General features: G+C 44.6%; 1 protein-coding gene across 50 annotated transcripts in view; it reads right to left on the bottom strand.

Moving 5' to 3' along the window:
- LOC110535656 (protein scribble homolog) overlaps positions 1 to 16,998 on the bottom strand; it is a 117,766-nt gene that overhangs the window by 65,671 nt on the left and 35,097 nt on the right. For all 50 annotated transcript variants that reach the window (XM_036935396.2, XM_036935395.2, XM_036935390.2 and 47 more), the window contains exon 2: positions 4,053 to 4,170. In XM_036935396.2, the coding sequence (XP_036791291.2) occupies positions 4,053 to 4,170 (118 nt within the window). The remainder of the gene's footprint in view (positions 1 to 4,052; positions 4,171 to 16,998) is intronic.

Genomic DNA, 16,998 nt, shown 5'->3' with positions numbered 1-16,998 from the left:
AAAAGTGCAATATGTGCTATGTAAGGGTGATTGAAAGATGAACTGACGTCCACAACAGAACATGAGAACATATGAAAGCTGGTGGTTCCTTTTAACATGTGTCTTCAATATTCCCAGGTAAGAAGTTTTAGGTTGTAGTTATTATAGGAATTATAGGACTATTTCCCTATATACCATTTGTATTTCATTAACCTTTGACTAATATATATTCTTATAGGCACTCTCCTCGCTCGAACCAGCAACACAACGACAGCAGCCACCATCGAAGCAGCGTTACCCATGCAGAACAAGGGAAACAACCACCCCAAGGCTCAGAACGCTATTAGCGCGCGCTAACTAGCTAGCCATTTCACTTCGGTTACACCAGCCTCATCTTGGGAGTTGATAGGCTTGAAGTCATAAACAGCGCAATGCTTGACGCACAACGAAGAGCTGCTGGCAACACGCACGAAAGTGCTGTTTGAATGAATGTTTACGCACCTACTTCTGCCTACCACCGCTCAGTCAGATACTTGTATGCTTAGTCAGAATAGAATATGGATAGAATTATGGTCAGATTTGCCAAATGGAGGGAGAGGGAGAGCTTTGTATGGTCTCTGTGTGTTGAGTAAAGGTGGTCCAGAGGTTTTTCCCCTCTGGTTGCACATTAACATGCTGATAGAAATTTGGTCAAATGGATTTAGGTTTCCCTGCATTAAAGTCCCTGGCTACTAGGAGTGCCGCCTCTGGGTGAACGTTTTCTTGTTTGCATATGTCGGAATACAGCTCATTCAATGCTGTCTTAGTGCTAGCCTTTGACTGTGGTGGTATGTATGTAAACAGCTACGAAAAATACATATGAAAACTCTAGGTAGGAAGAAAGAGTACCTCATGATAAGCTGGAGACCACACTACCTCAGGCAAGCAATAGCTCGAGACTTCCTTAGATATCGACACACCTACTCATTCAAGGGTTTTTCTTTATTTTTTACTATTTTCTACATTGTAGAATAATAGTGAAGACATAAAAAATATTAAATAACACATATGGAATCATGTAGTAACCAAAAAAAAAAAGTGTTAAACAAATCACAATATATTTTATATGAGATTCTTCAAAGTAGCCACACTTTCATGCTGACCAAACCGGACGCGCACCTGCGCCATCACGCTGTTGATTTTGTACCCCCATACCACACACGATTACGACACGCATGTTGAAATATCAAAACAAACTCCGAACCAATTATATTAAATTTGGGTACAGGTCGAAAAGCATTCAACATTTAAGGCAACTTAGCTAGCTAGCTTGCTGTTGCTAGCTATTTTTCCAGGGACATAAATATTGGGTTGTTATTTTACCTGAAATTCACAAGGTCCTCTACTCCGAAAATTAATCGACACTTACTCTGGCTTCTTTTTTTACCTCTTTGGACGTTATATGGAGGTTGGCAGCCAACTTTACGGTGCATTACTACAACCGTGGTTGACCACAAGCAGTGTGGTCAGCATGTTTGCCTTGATGACTGCTTTGCACACTCTTGGCATTCTCTCAACCAGATTCATGAGGTCACCTGGAATGCATTTTAATTAACAGCTGTGCCTAGTTAAAGGTTCATTTGTTTAATTGATTTGCTTCTTAACGCGTTTGAGGAAATCAGTTGTGTTGTGACAAGGTAGGGGTGGGTATACAGAAGATAGCCCTATTTGGTAAAAAAAAAAAAACAAGTCTATATTATGGCAAGAACAGCTCAAATAAGAAAAGAGAATCAACAGCCCATCATTACTTTAAGACATGAAGGTCAGTCAATCTGGAACATTTCAAGAACGTTTCTTTAGGTGCAGTCGCAAAAACCATCAAACGCTATGATGAAACTGGCTCTCATGAGGACCGCCACAGGAAAGGAAGACCCAGAGTTACCTCTGCTGCAGAGGATAAGTTCATTAGAGTTAACAGCCTCAGAAATTGCAGCCCAAATAAATGCTTCACAGAGTTCAAGTAACAGACATCTCAACATAAACTGTTCAGAGGAGACTGCGTGAATCATGCATTAATGGTCGATTTGCTGCAAAGAAACCATTACTAAAGGACACCAATAAGAAGAGACTTGCTTGGGCCAAGAAACACAAGCAATGGGCATTAGGACCGGTAGAAATGTGTCCTTTGGTCTGATGAGTCCAAATTTGAGATTTTTGGTTCCAACCGCCCTGTCTTTGTGAGACGCAGAGTAGGTAAACGGATTATCTCCGCATGTGTGGTTCCCACCGTGAAGCATGGAGGAGGTGGTGTGATGGTGCTTTGCTGGTGACACTGATTTATTTAGAATTCAAGGCACACTTAACCAGCACGGCTACCACAACATTCTGCAGCAACACGCCATCACATTTGGTTTGCACTTAGTCCCCACTATCATTTGTTTTTCAACAGGACAATTTTTATTTTTTTATTTTATTTTACCTTTATTTAACTAGGCAAGTCAGTTAAGAACAAATTCTTATTTTCAATGACGGCCTGGGTTAACTGCCTGTTCAGGGACAGAACGACAGCTTGTCAGCTTGGGGATTTGGGGATGGGGATTTGGGGATGGGGATTTGAACTTGCAACCTTTCGGTTACTAGCCCAACACTCTAACCACTAGGCTACCTGCCGCTTCACACCTCCAGTGTGTAAGGGCTATTTGACCAAGAAGGAGAGTGCTGCATCAGTCATCCACAATCACCCGACCTCAACCCAATTGACAAGGTTTGGGATGAGTTGGACCGCAGAGTGAAGGAAATGCACCTAACAAGTGCTCAGCATATGTGGGAACTCCTTCAAGACTGTTAAAAAGCATTCCCGGTGAAGCTGGTTGAGAGAATGCCAAGAGTGTGCAAAGCAAAAGAAAAGGGTGGCTACTTTGAAGAACCTCAAATATAAAATATATTTTGATGTTTAAAATCATTTTGGTTACTACATGATTTCATGTGTGTTATTTCATTGTACATTGTAGAATAACTACAAAACTATGTAGAAAATAGTAAAAAAATAAAAACCCTTGAATGAGTAGGTGTGTCCAAACTTTTGACTGGTACTGTAAGTATTGAGACCCTTTGCTATGAGACTCTGAAGGTTCACCTTCCAACCGGACAACGACCCTAAGCACACAGGCAAGACAACGCAGGAGTGGATTCGGGACAAGTCTCTGAATGTCCTTGAGTGGCCCGGCCAGAACCCGATCAAACATCTCTGGATAGACCTGAAAATAACTGTGCAGCAACGCATCCCATCCAACCCGACAGAGCTTTAGAGGATCTGCAGAGAAGAATGGGAGACACTCCCTAAATACAGGTGTGCCAAGCTTGTAGCATCATACCGAAGAAGATTTGAGGCTGTAATCGCTGCCAAAGGTGCTTCAACAAAGTACTGAGTAAAGGGTCTGAATACTTACTGAATACTCCGGAGCTCACTGGTGCAGCTAGTGTGAGCTGCCGGGCCATAGCCTACCCAGATTATAGTTGATCAAATGTTTCACGTTTGTTGCAGACAGCCAGAGCGATTGAAGAACATGAACAAACCCCCATGCGTAGCCAATGTGTTTCATAAGATATTTATGTATATCATGATATTTTCTAACTGCAATGTTTTTATTAGAACACAGGTGTTTATATATGGAAAAACACGTTTTACATTTCGACCAATCGATTGGAAAGAACAGATGACTCTCGATCGACTAAGATTTTATTTTGCCGGGGACAGCCCTAGTTTCTATTGGTCTATTTAGACTTTTGCCTGCTTGCTTGTATTTTGTTAAGCTCGCCTGCCCATGAATGCAGGTTTTTGCTCTAGGTCTTACTTTGTTGGTTCTCTGTAAGGGATGTTTTGCAGAATTTGACATTTATTACCGGGTGGTTAAATTTGGTGTCTGTTTATGGTGGTAATTTGCACGCACGTCTGCTGTATGCTGGTTTTGAACGTGGTTTTGACCCCAGCAGAGGGGGCCGCAGACCGCCAGACCACCTGTTTGTGTGTGTGTGTGTGTGTGTGTGTGTGTGTGTGTGTGTGTGTGTGTGTGTGTGTGTCCAAGCGCACGTACCGTTTCTGGAGATGTCGAGCTCCACCAGCTGCATGAAGTTGGCCACCTCAGGAGGGAGCCTCTGGATCTCATTGTCACTCAGACCCAGTTTCCGCAGGTTCAGAAGTCTGAAGAAAGGCTAAAGAGACAGAGGAACACTGGGTTAGGACAACACAGCTTTGAGAAAGAGCCACTGAGGTGGAAACACGTCAGCTTTTTAATAAATAACAGCATTGAAAAATGACATCACCAAGCCATTTCATAGCGTTGGCATATCTAAACTCGACTGGGTTTGGACACTTCCCATCTGCAACACATAGCCTATGCTGTAACCAAACACTAGACTCAACATTTGTCAATGAGATCAAAGAGTTGATCGAGGGTGCATGTGAACGCAAAAAGGTTGGGATAAATCAACTATGTCGTGCTGTTTACCAGAAAAGTTAGTGTTGAACTTTTGATGCAGTGCATGCTCACAAGGTGCAATTTAGATAAACAATCAGCGCATCTCAATTCCCTCCACTCCATCAAAACACACGGCAGACATCAGCACGCTACGGGTTGTAAACACAGAACTACACACATATCCCTGTAGGTTTACCAGGGCAAGCCTACATCTTTCAAAAATATTTACTTCAGTTCCATCAACACATCCCTAAACCCCTCCTTGTATCACCATGGCAACGGCAGCCCCCCCCAAAAAAAGTGGCTTTGGATAGGAGAGCTCTGCTCGGGCTGTGCTACCAAGTACTTTCACAAGAGGCTGGTTGTTGGATTCAGAACACACCTCCAGCAGGCAAGACCGGGCGGCTAGACGGGCTGACGGTGTGTCCTCCGCTGCTAGCTACACAGCCTGGAAGACTGGCACAGGGAACGGGTCCCAAACTACGCAGCCATTAACTCTAAGCCTCCCACTGCAGCCACTGAGGGCCAGCGTCCTACTCTGGTCCGCCAGGGCAATGAGGGAATCATAGTAATAACACACTCAGACACCATAGACGGGTTGCCTGACAACGTAACGACAATGATGTGCGCACATTGCATTGGCAAAAGGCTGTGCTATGATTCTGAAGGGTCAGAGAGCAGCAATGACAAGAAGATGCCGTGTGGGGAATCATAGGCGGCTTGTCTCAGCGACTTGTTTCTTGTTCTTGATACCATGCCTTGTTTTGAGGTGTGTTGACTCATGTCACATCTATGCTAATATGGCTAAAATCCACTAGCTAGCTAACCAACAACTGTAACAATGTCTTTGAGAGACAACAAGTACCTTATTGTGTGAATGTATGTGTTTTCAATAAACATTGAGGCAAAATATAGTTGACATAATCCTATAATTGTAAATCAACCCTGTCTGTTTCCGGCCTCTCGGGAGCAAGCACATCGGTTTTGCAGGTAAACATCCCAGCCATCTAAGGTAGCGGGGCAATGAGGACAAAGTGAGCGAACTCCGATTCTTAAACAGGAATCCATGATTCAGAATCAGAGCGCATTCCGAGCCGTCAGAGGACATGAAGCCTGAACCCAAAGTCAACCTAGACAGACTCGGCCTCCCGGGTGGCGCAGTGGTTAAGGGCGCTGTACTGCAGCGCCAGCTGTGCCATCAGAGTCCCTGGGTTCGTGCCCAGGCTCTGTCGTAACAGGCTGCGACCGGGAGGTCCGTGGGGCGACGCACAATTGGCCTAGCGTCGTCCGGGTTAGGGAGGGATTGGTCGGTAGGGATCTCCTTGTCTCATCGCGCACCAGCGACTCCTGTGGCGGGCCGGGCGCAGTGCGCGCTAGCCAAGGTTGCCAGGTGCACGGTGTAGCCTCCGACACATTGGTGCGGCTGGCTTCCGGGTTGGCTGCGCGCTGTGTTAAGAAGCAGTACGGCTGGTTGGGTTGTGTATCGGAGGACGCCTTCAACCTTCGTCTCTCCCGAGCCCGTACGGAAGTTGTAGCAATGAGACAAGATAGTAGCTACTACAACAATTGGATACCACGGAATTGGGGAGACAAAAGGGGTAAAATAAATAAATATATATATATATATTTTTTTTTTAAACCTAGTGACGTTGGGTTTCGTGTCATGAAACCCAACGTGAAAATCCCGGAAATTCCTAACTGGTTCCCACCACTCAAGATGTTTTACAATTCCACTGCAATATTCCTGTCTCTAGGGGGAAGTTGCATAAACGTTCTGAGGCGTATCGAGTAAATCAAGGTCTCCCTTTGTGCAGCGTGCTGTAATGTAATGTTCCTGTCTGACAGGCAGCAGCGGAGAAGACAATGTATGTGTCCCAACTGGCACCCTATTCCGTATACAGTGCACTAATTTTGACCAGGCGCCATTGGGCTCTGGTGAAAAGTGGAGCACTATATAGGGGAATGGGGTGACAGTTGGGACACAACCAATATGACATGCTAGGAGACAGCTCTACAATTACACTGCCAGACGGACGAACGATGCTGCAGCTCTGCTCTTCACTGACACACGCTTCCTCTGCTCTTAGTGTACATTGTATTTGGCTGGGGTCAGGTGGTGAGCTGCACTCTCTCCCCTAGGAGTGTTTGTGCGTGTGAGAGTGTGTGTATGATAATGTGTGGCAGAGAGAGAGATGTTGTGGTGGCACCCCTGGCTCTGTCAGGTGACTGGTATCGGGAAGAGAAAATAGGAGCCAGGGGACTGGCTGAATCCCAAATCAGCCCCTTCCCCTCGCCCCTTGAGCTGGGACAATAAACCGAAAATGGTCAACACCGACCACTTATCGCAGGCATTTTGCTGATATCTTTCATTATGATAAGTAGCCTATACTAGAGACATTATTGTTAATGGGCCAATTGATGGCTACAACTATCAAACTAGTAGTAGTTTAAAGGATTGTTATTTTTTTTCATTACAGTGGTGCACACAGTTAGAAACTTGTCGCTCTATGAATTGCTATAGCAATACAGATTATCGCCCGAAGCTGAGGGAGTGAAAATGGAGGGTGTCGGGGCTAATTAGACCCTCCAATAGCCACTTTGACCGAGCCAGCATTGCTGCTGGCTTCAGAGCAAAGTGGAATCCCATAAGGCACAGCATTTTTGCGTTTACATTTGTTTTATTATTTAAAAGTGGAACATGATTTGCATGTGTCTTGAAGTTGATAGCAAGTTGGTCGGGGCGAGGGGGTCATTTGAGATTCACGGTCTGTGACCTGCCCTGGGCCCAAAGAAAGCAGCCGCACACCACTGGCACAAGTGTTTACCCTAGAGCAGGAGGACCTCCACACACACACACACACACACACACACACACATTTACGCACCCATACACACACACACAAAACACAGGTGAACACACACCTAACCTGTAGCCCTCGACATTGACTCGGTATCGTACCCTTGTATTGTTACATTGTGTTACTTTTTATTTTAATTTTTTACTTCAATTTATTTAGTAAATATTTTAACTATTTATTGAACTGCATTGTTGGTTAAGGGCCTGCAAGTAAGGATTTCACGGTAAGGTCTACTGTTATATTCGGCGCATATGACAAATAATATTTGATTTGACCCACACACACACACACAGACAGAGAGGTCTTCAAGTTCAGGGTCGTTTTCTGCCAACCAGACAGACAGACATTCAACAGGAGTCAAGTAAGTTCATGGGCAGAGACAGAGACATTTGCTTAAGCATTCCCATACCAACCACTTGAGTCAGGAAAACAACAGGAGACCCCAAAACAGAGAGAAGGGGGGTGGGAACTTCTCCATGCGAGACCATACCAATTTAGATTAAAGCCTCAATACATTCCCCTTCCCTTCTCTCAGAGGGTTTGTCCAAAATGGCACCTTATTCCAGTAAGAGCATTTATTTTGACCCGAGTCAATGGGGCTCTGGTCAAAAATAGTGTACTACATACAGACTTAGGGTGCAATTTGGGACACAACCAGTGTCTGCAGAGCTCAGTGATAGCAGGCCATGTAACACAATAAGTCCTCTGAATGGACGATTATGCCCCACTGACAAAGACGGCCATTCAGTCTGCTGCAGAGTGGCTAGTCGGGATTGACCATGTCAACTTCTGTGCTATGTTGATTATGTACTCATAAACGATGGTATCACACCCTATTGGGAAAACGTAAACAAATCAATTCTGTTATAGCGCCAAATCGCATGCTACAACTGGAAGAATCATGACAAAATATAATGTTGTTGAAAGCCTGGGCAGAGGCTAAGTGCAGGCAAATCTTTTTGAATATTCCTTTTTGGTTGAGTTTCGGGGTGGAACAGGTGTGTGTGTCTCGCGCACATGATGGAGCAAAGTGACACTGAACCAATGAGGAACGGGCTCTCATACCGTTGTGAGTTAGGCTATAAATCACGGGCTTCCTCAGAAGTGGATAATAATTGCTTTATTTGCCTCATCCTCCGCTCTTAATAAGCCATTGTTTGTTCTATCTTTCATAAAGCTGTGATTGAGATTAGCCTACGCCTATAGACGCAGACTTTCATTCTTGTTCTTTCTTTAAAGTGGCAACTTTAGGACAACAGTACCTTGTTAGGCTATTGGAATATACAGTGGTTCTTCCTTTAAAGTTGCGTCGTACTGCGGCACAGCTTGCAGGCTGCGGCAGAATTCTATGGCACGTTACTTACAGTTGAAGTCGGAAGTTTACATACACTTAGGTTGGAGTCATTAAAACTGTTTTTTCAACCACTCCACACATTTCTTGTTAACAAACTATAGTTTTGGCAAGTCGTTTAGGACAGCTACGTTGTGCATGACAAGAAATGTTTCCAACAATTGTTTACAGCATCTTCACAAGGTCCTTTGCTGTTGTTCTGGGATTGATTTGCACTTTTCGCACCAAAGTACATTAATCTCTAGGAGACAGAACGCGTCTCTTTCCTGAGCGGTATGACGGCTGCGTGGTCTCATGGTGTTTATACTTGCGTACTATTGTTTGTACAGATGAGCGTGGTACGTTCAGGCGTTTGGAAATTGCTCCCAAGGATGAACCAGACTTGTGAAGGTCTGCAATTGTTTTTCTGAGATCTTGGCTGATTTCTTTTGATTTTCCCATGATGTCAAGCAAATGGACACTGAGTTTGAAGGTAGACCTTGAAATACATCCACAGGCACACCCTCCAATTGACTCAAATTATGTCAATTAGCCTATCAGAAGCTTCTGAAGCCATGACATAATTTTCTGGAATTTTCAAAGCTGTTTAAAGGCACAGTCAACTTAGTGTATGTAAACTTCTGACCCACTGGAATTGTGATACAGTGAATCATAAGTTAAATAATCTGTCAGTAAACAATTGTTGGAAGAATTACTTGTGTCATGCACAAAGTAGATGTCCTAACCAACTTGCCAAAACTATAGTTTGTTAACAAGAAATTTGTGGAGTGATTGAAAAACTAATTTTAATGACTCCAACCTAAGTGTATGTACATTTCTGACTTCAACTGTACATGCATACATAAAATTGATCAGAAATACAGTGAAGACATTGTTAATATTGTAAATGACTATTGTAGCTGGAAACAGCATATGGAATATATACATAGGAATACAGAGGCCCATTATCAGCAACCGTCACTCCTGTGTTCCACTGGCACGTTGTGTTAGCTAATCCAAGTTTATCATTTTAGAAAACCCTTTTGCAATTATGATAGCACAGCCTAGAAGGCCAGCATCCCGGATTCGCCTCTTCACTGTTGATGTTGAGACTGGTGTTTTGCTTGTACTATTTCATGAAGCTGCCAGTTAAGGATGTGTGAGGCATCTGTTTCTCAAACTAGACACTAATATACTTGTCCTCTTGCTCAGTTGTGCACCGGGCCCTCTAACTCGTCTTTTTATTCTGGTTAGAGCCAGTTTGCGCTGTTCTGTGAAGGGAGTGGTACATAGTGTTGTACGAGATCTTCAGTTTCTTGGCAATTTCTTGCATGGAATAGCCTTGATTTTTCAGAACAAGAATAGACTGATGAGTTTCAGAAGAAAGTACTTTATTTCTGGCCATTTTGAGCCTGTAATCGAACCCACAAATGCTGATGCTCCAGATACTCAACTAGTCTAAAGAAAGCCAGTTTATTGCTCTTTTAATAAGCACGTCCTGCAGGCCCAAGCATGGATCAAAGCTGGCGAAACATTCAATGACGTCATCTTCACAGAGGAATCTACCATGGCCCTTGAGCAATTTGTAAAAAATTGCTACAGAAAAAAAGATCAAGCAAGCCGAGTCCCAAGCATCCCTTCAAACTGCATGTGTGTGTGGGGGGGGGGGGGGGGGATTTCTCGTTAGGGACCAGGCCCATAGCCTACTATTCAGGGGTTTTTCAGCCCTGCATGGATTTCTTTCTTAAGCTTAAAATGTATATATTTGTTTTATTCATGTTAGGCTGTTCAAGCAACTTTTTCGAGCCCAGTCCCATTCATATCGAATGGCGAGACAATGGAATAGTTAAGGAGTGTTTGTTACAAAAAATGAATAGTTTAAGCCTGTAAGGCCCATGCATCCGACAGAGCGAGCAAAACAAGATTTTCTGACAGGACATTTTGTGCTTTTTGGGTGGGATTCTCCACTCTGTCAAGCCTACATTTCTATCTTGTGTTCTTTTAGGCCTATATAACATACAGTGGGGCAAAGTATTTAGTCAGCCACCAATTGTTCTCCCACTGAAAAAGATGAGAGAGGCCTGTAATTTTCATCATAGGTACACTTCAACTATGACAGACAAAATGAGAAGAAAAAACCCCCAGAAAATCACATTGTAGGATTTTTAATGAATTTATTTGCAAATTATGGTGGAAAATAAGTATTTGGTCAATAACAAAAGTTTATCTGAATACTTTGTTATATACCGTTTGTTGGCAATGACAGAGGTCAAACGTTTTCTGTAAGTTTTCACAAGGTTTTCACACACTGTTGCTGGTATTTTGGCCCATTCCTCCATGCAGATCTCCTCTAGAGCAGTGATGTTTTGGGGCTGTTGCTGGGCAACACGGACTTTCAACTCCCTCCAAAGATTTTCTATGGGGTTGAGATCTGGAGACTGGCTAGGCCACTCCAGGACCTTGAAATGCTTCTTACGAAGCCACTCCTTCGTTGCCAGGGCGGTGTGTTTGGGATCATTGTCATGCTGAAAGACCCAGCCACGTTTCATCTTCAATGCCTTTGCTGATGGAAGGAGGTTTTCACTCAAAATCTCACGATACATGGCCCCATTCATTCTTTCCTTTACACGGATCAGTCGTCCTGGTCCCTTTGCAGGAAAACAACCCCAAAGCATGATGTTTCCACCCCCATGCTTCACAGTAGGTATAGTGTTTTTTGGATGCAACTCAGCATTCTTTGTCCTCCAAACACGACGAGTTGAGTTTTTACCAAAAAGTTATATTTTGGTTTCATCTGACCATATGACATTCTCCCAATCTTCTTCTGGATCATCCAAATGCTCTCTAGCAAACTTCAGACGGGCCTGGACATGTACTGGCTTAAGCAAGGGGACACGTCTGGCACTGCAGGATTTGAGTCCCTGGCGGGGTAGTGTGTTACTGATGGTAGGCTTTGTTACTTTGGTCCCAGCTCTCTGCAGGTCATTCACTAGGTCCCCCCGTGTGGTTCTGGGATTTTTGCTCACCGTTCTTGTGATCATTTTGACCTCACGGGGTGAGATCTTGCGTGGAGCCCCAGATCGAGGGAGATTATCAGTGGTCGTGTATGTCTTCCATTTCCTAATAATTGCTCCCACAGTTGATTTCTTCAAACCAAGCTGCTTACCTATTGCAGATTCCGTTTTCCCAGCCTGGTGCAAGTCTACAATTTTGTTTCTGGTGTCCTTTGACAGCTCTTTGGTCTTGGCCATAGTGGAGTTTGGAGTGTGACTGTTTGAGGTTGTGGACAGGTGTCTTTTATACTGATAACAAGTTCAAACAGGTGCCATTAATACAGGTAACGAGTGGAGGACAGAGGAGCCTCTTAAAGAAGAAGTTACAGGTCTGTGAGAGACAGAAATCTTGCTTGTTTGTAGGTGACCAAATACTTATTAATTTGCAAATTAATTAATAAAAAATCCTACAATGTGATAATTTTTTTTCTCATTTTGTCTGTCATAGTTGAAGTGTACCTATGATGAAAATTACAGGCCTCTCTCATCTTTTTAAGTGAGAGAACTTGCACAATTGGTGGCTGACTAAATACTTTTTTGCCCCACTGTATGCTATTTATTGAAATAGGCTATAGCAGATATGAATAGGCAGATTACTGGGAATGCTGCCTTGCAGCAAAAAGGCTAAACTATCGTCTGTTACGTCTCAATGTCTGTCAATAGTCTTCGATAGACGATACTATCATAATATCGGCTGAACCTAGTAGCCAGCTCGCACATAAAACTCCCAACCCTGAGTCAAGTCAGAGAACATGAAACGGGAAAAAGTGTTTTCTAGTGGAGGTTAACCTGGTCTACTACCTAATCTTAATCTACAACCTAAACACATTTTTTGTGTGTTCTGTGGCTCTCATTTAGCCATTTTAGTGTGCCAATGTCAGGACAACAAGTCCATGAAAAAGGGACACCCCAAAACATCCCTCCTCCATCCCCTGCAGTCACACACACACACCTTTTTACGTAAATCAAATACAACTCTGTACATATGTGGTACCCTAACTCCATCAGTAGGACAAGCCGGCACATCAGTGAGAACCAGCGAGCTACATTTCCTTGGCGAGTGGGGCCTTCTTTTACCCACACCCTCGTGAGTGATGTTTTTTGCTCACAAAAGGGAGTGAGGGTGGAAGGGAGTGAAGGGTGGGTAGAACTGGGAGGGGAGAGAGAGGATGTGCTTAGTTATTGGGAAAGAAATATCGATATATATTGGGTACTAATATGTATTATTTATTGATACATTTTTGCTAGGTAGCATTAGCTAGCTCTAGTCGGCTATACCTGTGGCAAAACGTTTTCCATCCTATAGCTTGTTCTTAATCTTCTTTATAAATAGTGAGCCACCATGTTTCCAGAACTTTCATTTACATGACTGATAAACTCGTTTTCTCATGGCTCCCTCTGCACCAGGTATGGTGAGTAATATGCTAGGAACATCGGCTTGCAATAAAACCACAGTATCGAAATACATACAGAACCGTGAGAATCTAAATACATACCATATCGGCACCTAAGTATCGTGATATCGTATCCTGAGGTACCTTGACATTCCCTGCCCTAGATGTGCTCTGATGCAGCAGAGGGCACTGTGGCACAACAGTCCACTCCGGGGTAAAGCTCCCCTGAATCCCCTTGGTACAAATCTAGGCTCAGCTTCACCTCAAACCTAATCTTAACCCTCGGTAGGGATAATGCTAAACTGACCCACGAACACGGTCTAGGGGCAATTTCACCCTAGTTTTAAACCAGGCCGGATTCACATCCTCACTTTGCCAGGAGAGGTAGGCCTAGATGAGTCTCATGAAGTCAGTCAAAAAGCTGATGCCACTGATGTTGAAACGCCACTGACGGTACCAGGCCAAACATGTTGCTAGATTACTGCAGGAGCAGCTGTGGGATAATGACCCGTTATGCTGCAGTTGAGTACGTGATAAATACAGACAGTGAGTGAAATAGCCTCTGTAGAGCAGGAGAGAACCATTGAACTACAGTTAGTGTGTTTACTGTGATGTCGGTCATTCAGTCAGTGACACCTGGCCACCTATCAGAGGCCGGTGACAGAAGCGCTTGTCTGTGAGTGAGAGCGCCCCATGGGACCAGTGTGTGTGTGTGCGCCTGTGCGTGTGGCTACGTGACAGACATGCAGCACTACAGTGAGTGTTTGAGGAGTGACATGAGAACAGCGGGCTCTGGGAGGGTCCTATCTGCACTTCACCCAGAAACACGGCTACAGTCTGTGTCCCGCTTGGCTTACTGACACCCCTCTCAGGGGCACTGTGTGTGTGTGTGTGTGAGAGAGAGGGTGTTTCCTTGCCCTCAGAGACTAATTCCTTGAGGGCAGCCATAGAACACAGCTGATTTCATTTGAGCATGTGTGTATTTAGCCTGTGTTTTCCTACTGCAGATGGACATAAAACGTTCAGAACTGCATGAGCAATTATTTATCCGTCAGTACACACACAGCTTGTACTGTTTACAGAGGCTTATCACTGAGGGCGGTTAGGCTAGCTAGTAGCTACTATAGGTAAGGCACTGAGTGGAGAACTGTTAATGTGAATGTTTGTGTTTAAGACTCGGTTCAGGTTTTAGTGTGTGTTTATGTGTGCTGGAACAAAGCTGTAAACCCACGGGTAGAAATGAGTGTGTGTGTGTGTTTGTGTCCTGTGAAAGCAAGGCCCATAGCCTAATGAGGAAGCCGGGGAGCAGCCACTACCCCAAAGACAACGGTGTTGCACAGAGGACATGCGCTTGTGTCTATGTCAGTATGTTGACTATCACAGGCATTTCCATGCACAAATTAGCTGTGGGGTGACTTGGGAGCCTGTTAGAAGATACCCCTCACCTGGGGTGTATTCATTAGTGCACCCAGTATTAAAACAGTTTTGCAACAGAAAACAGAAAAACAAGAGTGTCCTATTGGACAAATTCAGTCCCTCCCCGTTTTGGTCCATTTGGTTCCTAGTGATCAGGCCCCAGACACACGGGGTATACCCCAGACTGCCTTTCACAACCCTAAACAAAAGTCAACCACAAGTAACAGGGTAAAGCGAGTTAGAGAGATATGCAGTGAGAGATGGAGCGACAGAGTAGGGTATGGTGAGTAAAGGTGCGATGCTGAGCTAAAGCTCCATGGACAGAGGCGTTAGTGTTCCAGTCAAGTGACTTCATTTATCCTCCGGCTGCTGTCCAATCAAACCCTTACACACAGAGGTCCGGTGGCCTGTAATGTACAAGAGACCAATGAAAATTGGTGGCCCAAAGTTATGAATCTAGAGAAACCCACACTCACTGTTGAGCCCAGATTTGCAAACAACATCATTGAGTGGAAAAACCAGAGAGAGAAATTCAACAAAAAAAGAAACCTGTCAACTGTGTTAATTTTCAGCAAACTTAACATTTGTACAAACATAACAAAATTCAACAACTGAGACAAACTGAACAAGTTCCACAGACATGTGACTAATAGAAATTGAATAATGTGTCCCTGAACAAAGGGGGGGGGGGGGTCAAAATCAAAAGTAACAGTCAGTATCTGGTATGGCCACCAGCTAATTAAGGTCTGCAGTGCATCTCCTCCTCATGCACTACACCAGATTTGCCAGTTCTTGCTGTGAGATGTTACCTCACTATTCCACCAAGGCACCTGCAAGTTCCCAGACATTTCTGGGGAGAATGGCCCTAGCCCTCACCCTCCAATCCAACAGGTCCCAGACGTGCTCAATGGGATTGAGATCTGGGCTCTTCGCTGGCCATGGCAGAACACTGACATTCCTGTCTTGCAGGAAATCACACACAGAACGAGCAGTGTGGCTGCTGGCATTGTCACGCTGGAGGGTCATGTCAGGATGAGCCTGCAGGAAGGGTACCACATCAGGGAGGAGGATGTCTTCCCTGTAACACACAGCATTGAGATTGCCTGCAATTACAACAATCTCAGTCCGATGATGCTGTGACACACCGCCCCAGACCATGAGGGACCCTCCACCTCCAAATCGATCCCGCTCCAGAGTACAGGTCTCGGTGTAACGCTCATTCCTTCGACGATAAAAGCAAATCCGACCATCACCGCTGGTGAGACAAAACCACGACTCGTCAGTGAAGAGCACTTTTTGCCAGTCCTGTCTGATCCAGCGACTGTGGGTTTGAAAACATAGGTGACGTTGTTGCCGGTGATGTCTGGTGAGGACATGTCTTACAACAGGCCTACAATTCCTCAGTCCAGCCTCTCTCACCCTATTGCGGACAGTTTGAGCACTGATTGAGGGATTGTGCGTTCCTGGTGTAATTCGGGCAGTTGTTGCCATCCTGTACCATACCCACAGGTGTGATGTTCAGATGTACTAATCCTGTGCAGGTGTTGTTCTGGGACACTGTAAAGTCCATGGCCACGCTCAAGGTCCTAAACGATATCCTAACCGCCATCGAAAAGAAACAATACTGTGCAGCCGTATTCATTGACCTGGCCAAGGCTTTTGACTCTGTCAATCACCACATCCTCATCGGCAGACTTGATAGCCTTGGTTTCTCAAATGATTGCCTCGCCTGGTTCACCAACTACTTCTCTGATAAGAGTTCAGTGTGTCAAATCGGAGGACCTGTTGTCCGGGCCTCTGGCAATCTCTATGGGGGTGCCACAGGGTTCAATTCTTGAACCGACTCTCTTCTCTGTATACATCAATGACATTGCTCTTGCTGCTGGTGAGTCTCTGATCCACCTCTATGCAGACGACACCATTCTGTATACCTCTGGCCCTTCTTTGGACACTGTGTTAACAACCCTCCAGACGAGCTTCAATGCCATACAACTCTCCTTCCGTGGCCTCAAATTGCTCTTAAATACCAGTAAAACTAAATGCATGCTCTTCAACCGATCGCTGCCTGCACCTGCCCGCCTGTCCAACATCACTACTCTGGACAGTTCAGACTTAAAATATGTGGACAACTACAAATACCTAGGTGTCTGGTTAGACTGTAAACTCTTTCCAGACTCACATCAAACATCTCCAATCCAAAGTTAAATCTAGAATTGGCTTCCTATTTCGCAACAAAGCATCCTTCACTCATGCTGCCAAACATACCCTTTGTAAAACTGACCATCCTACCGATCCTCGACTTCGGCTTTGTCATTTACAAAATAGCCTCCAATACCCTACTCAATAAATTAGATGCAGTCTATCACAGTGCCATCCGTTTTGTCACCAAAGCCCCATATACTACCCACCACCGCGACCTGTACGCTCGCGTTGGCTGGCCCTCGCTTCATACTCGTCGCCAAACCCACGGGCTCCAGGTCATCTACAAGACCCTGCTAGGTAAAGTCCATC

This window comes from Oncorhynchus mykiss, chromosome 11 (assembly GCF_057628025.1).
Source record: "Oncorhynchus mykiss isolate SJ-2025 chromosome 11, ASM5762802v1, whole genome shotgun sequence".
NCBI lineage: Eukaryota > Metazoa > Chordata > Actinopteri > Salmoniformes > Salmonidae > Oncorhynchus > Oncorhynchus mykiss.
This window is presented reverse-complemented; position numbering and strand designations above follow the sequence as displayed.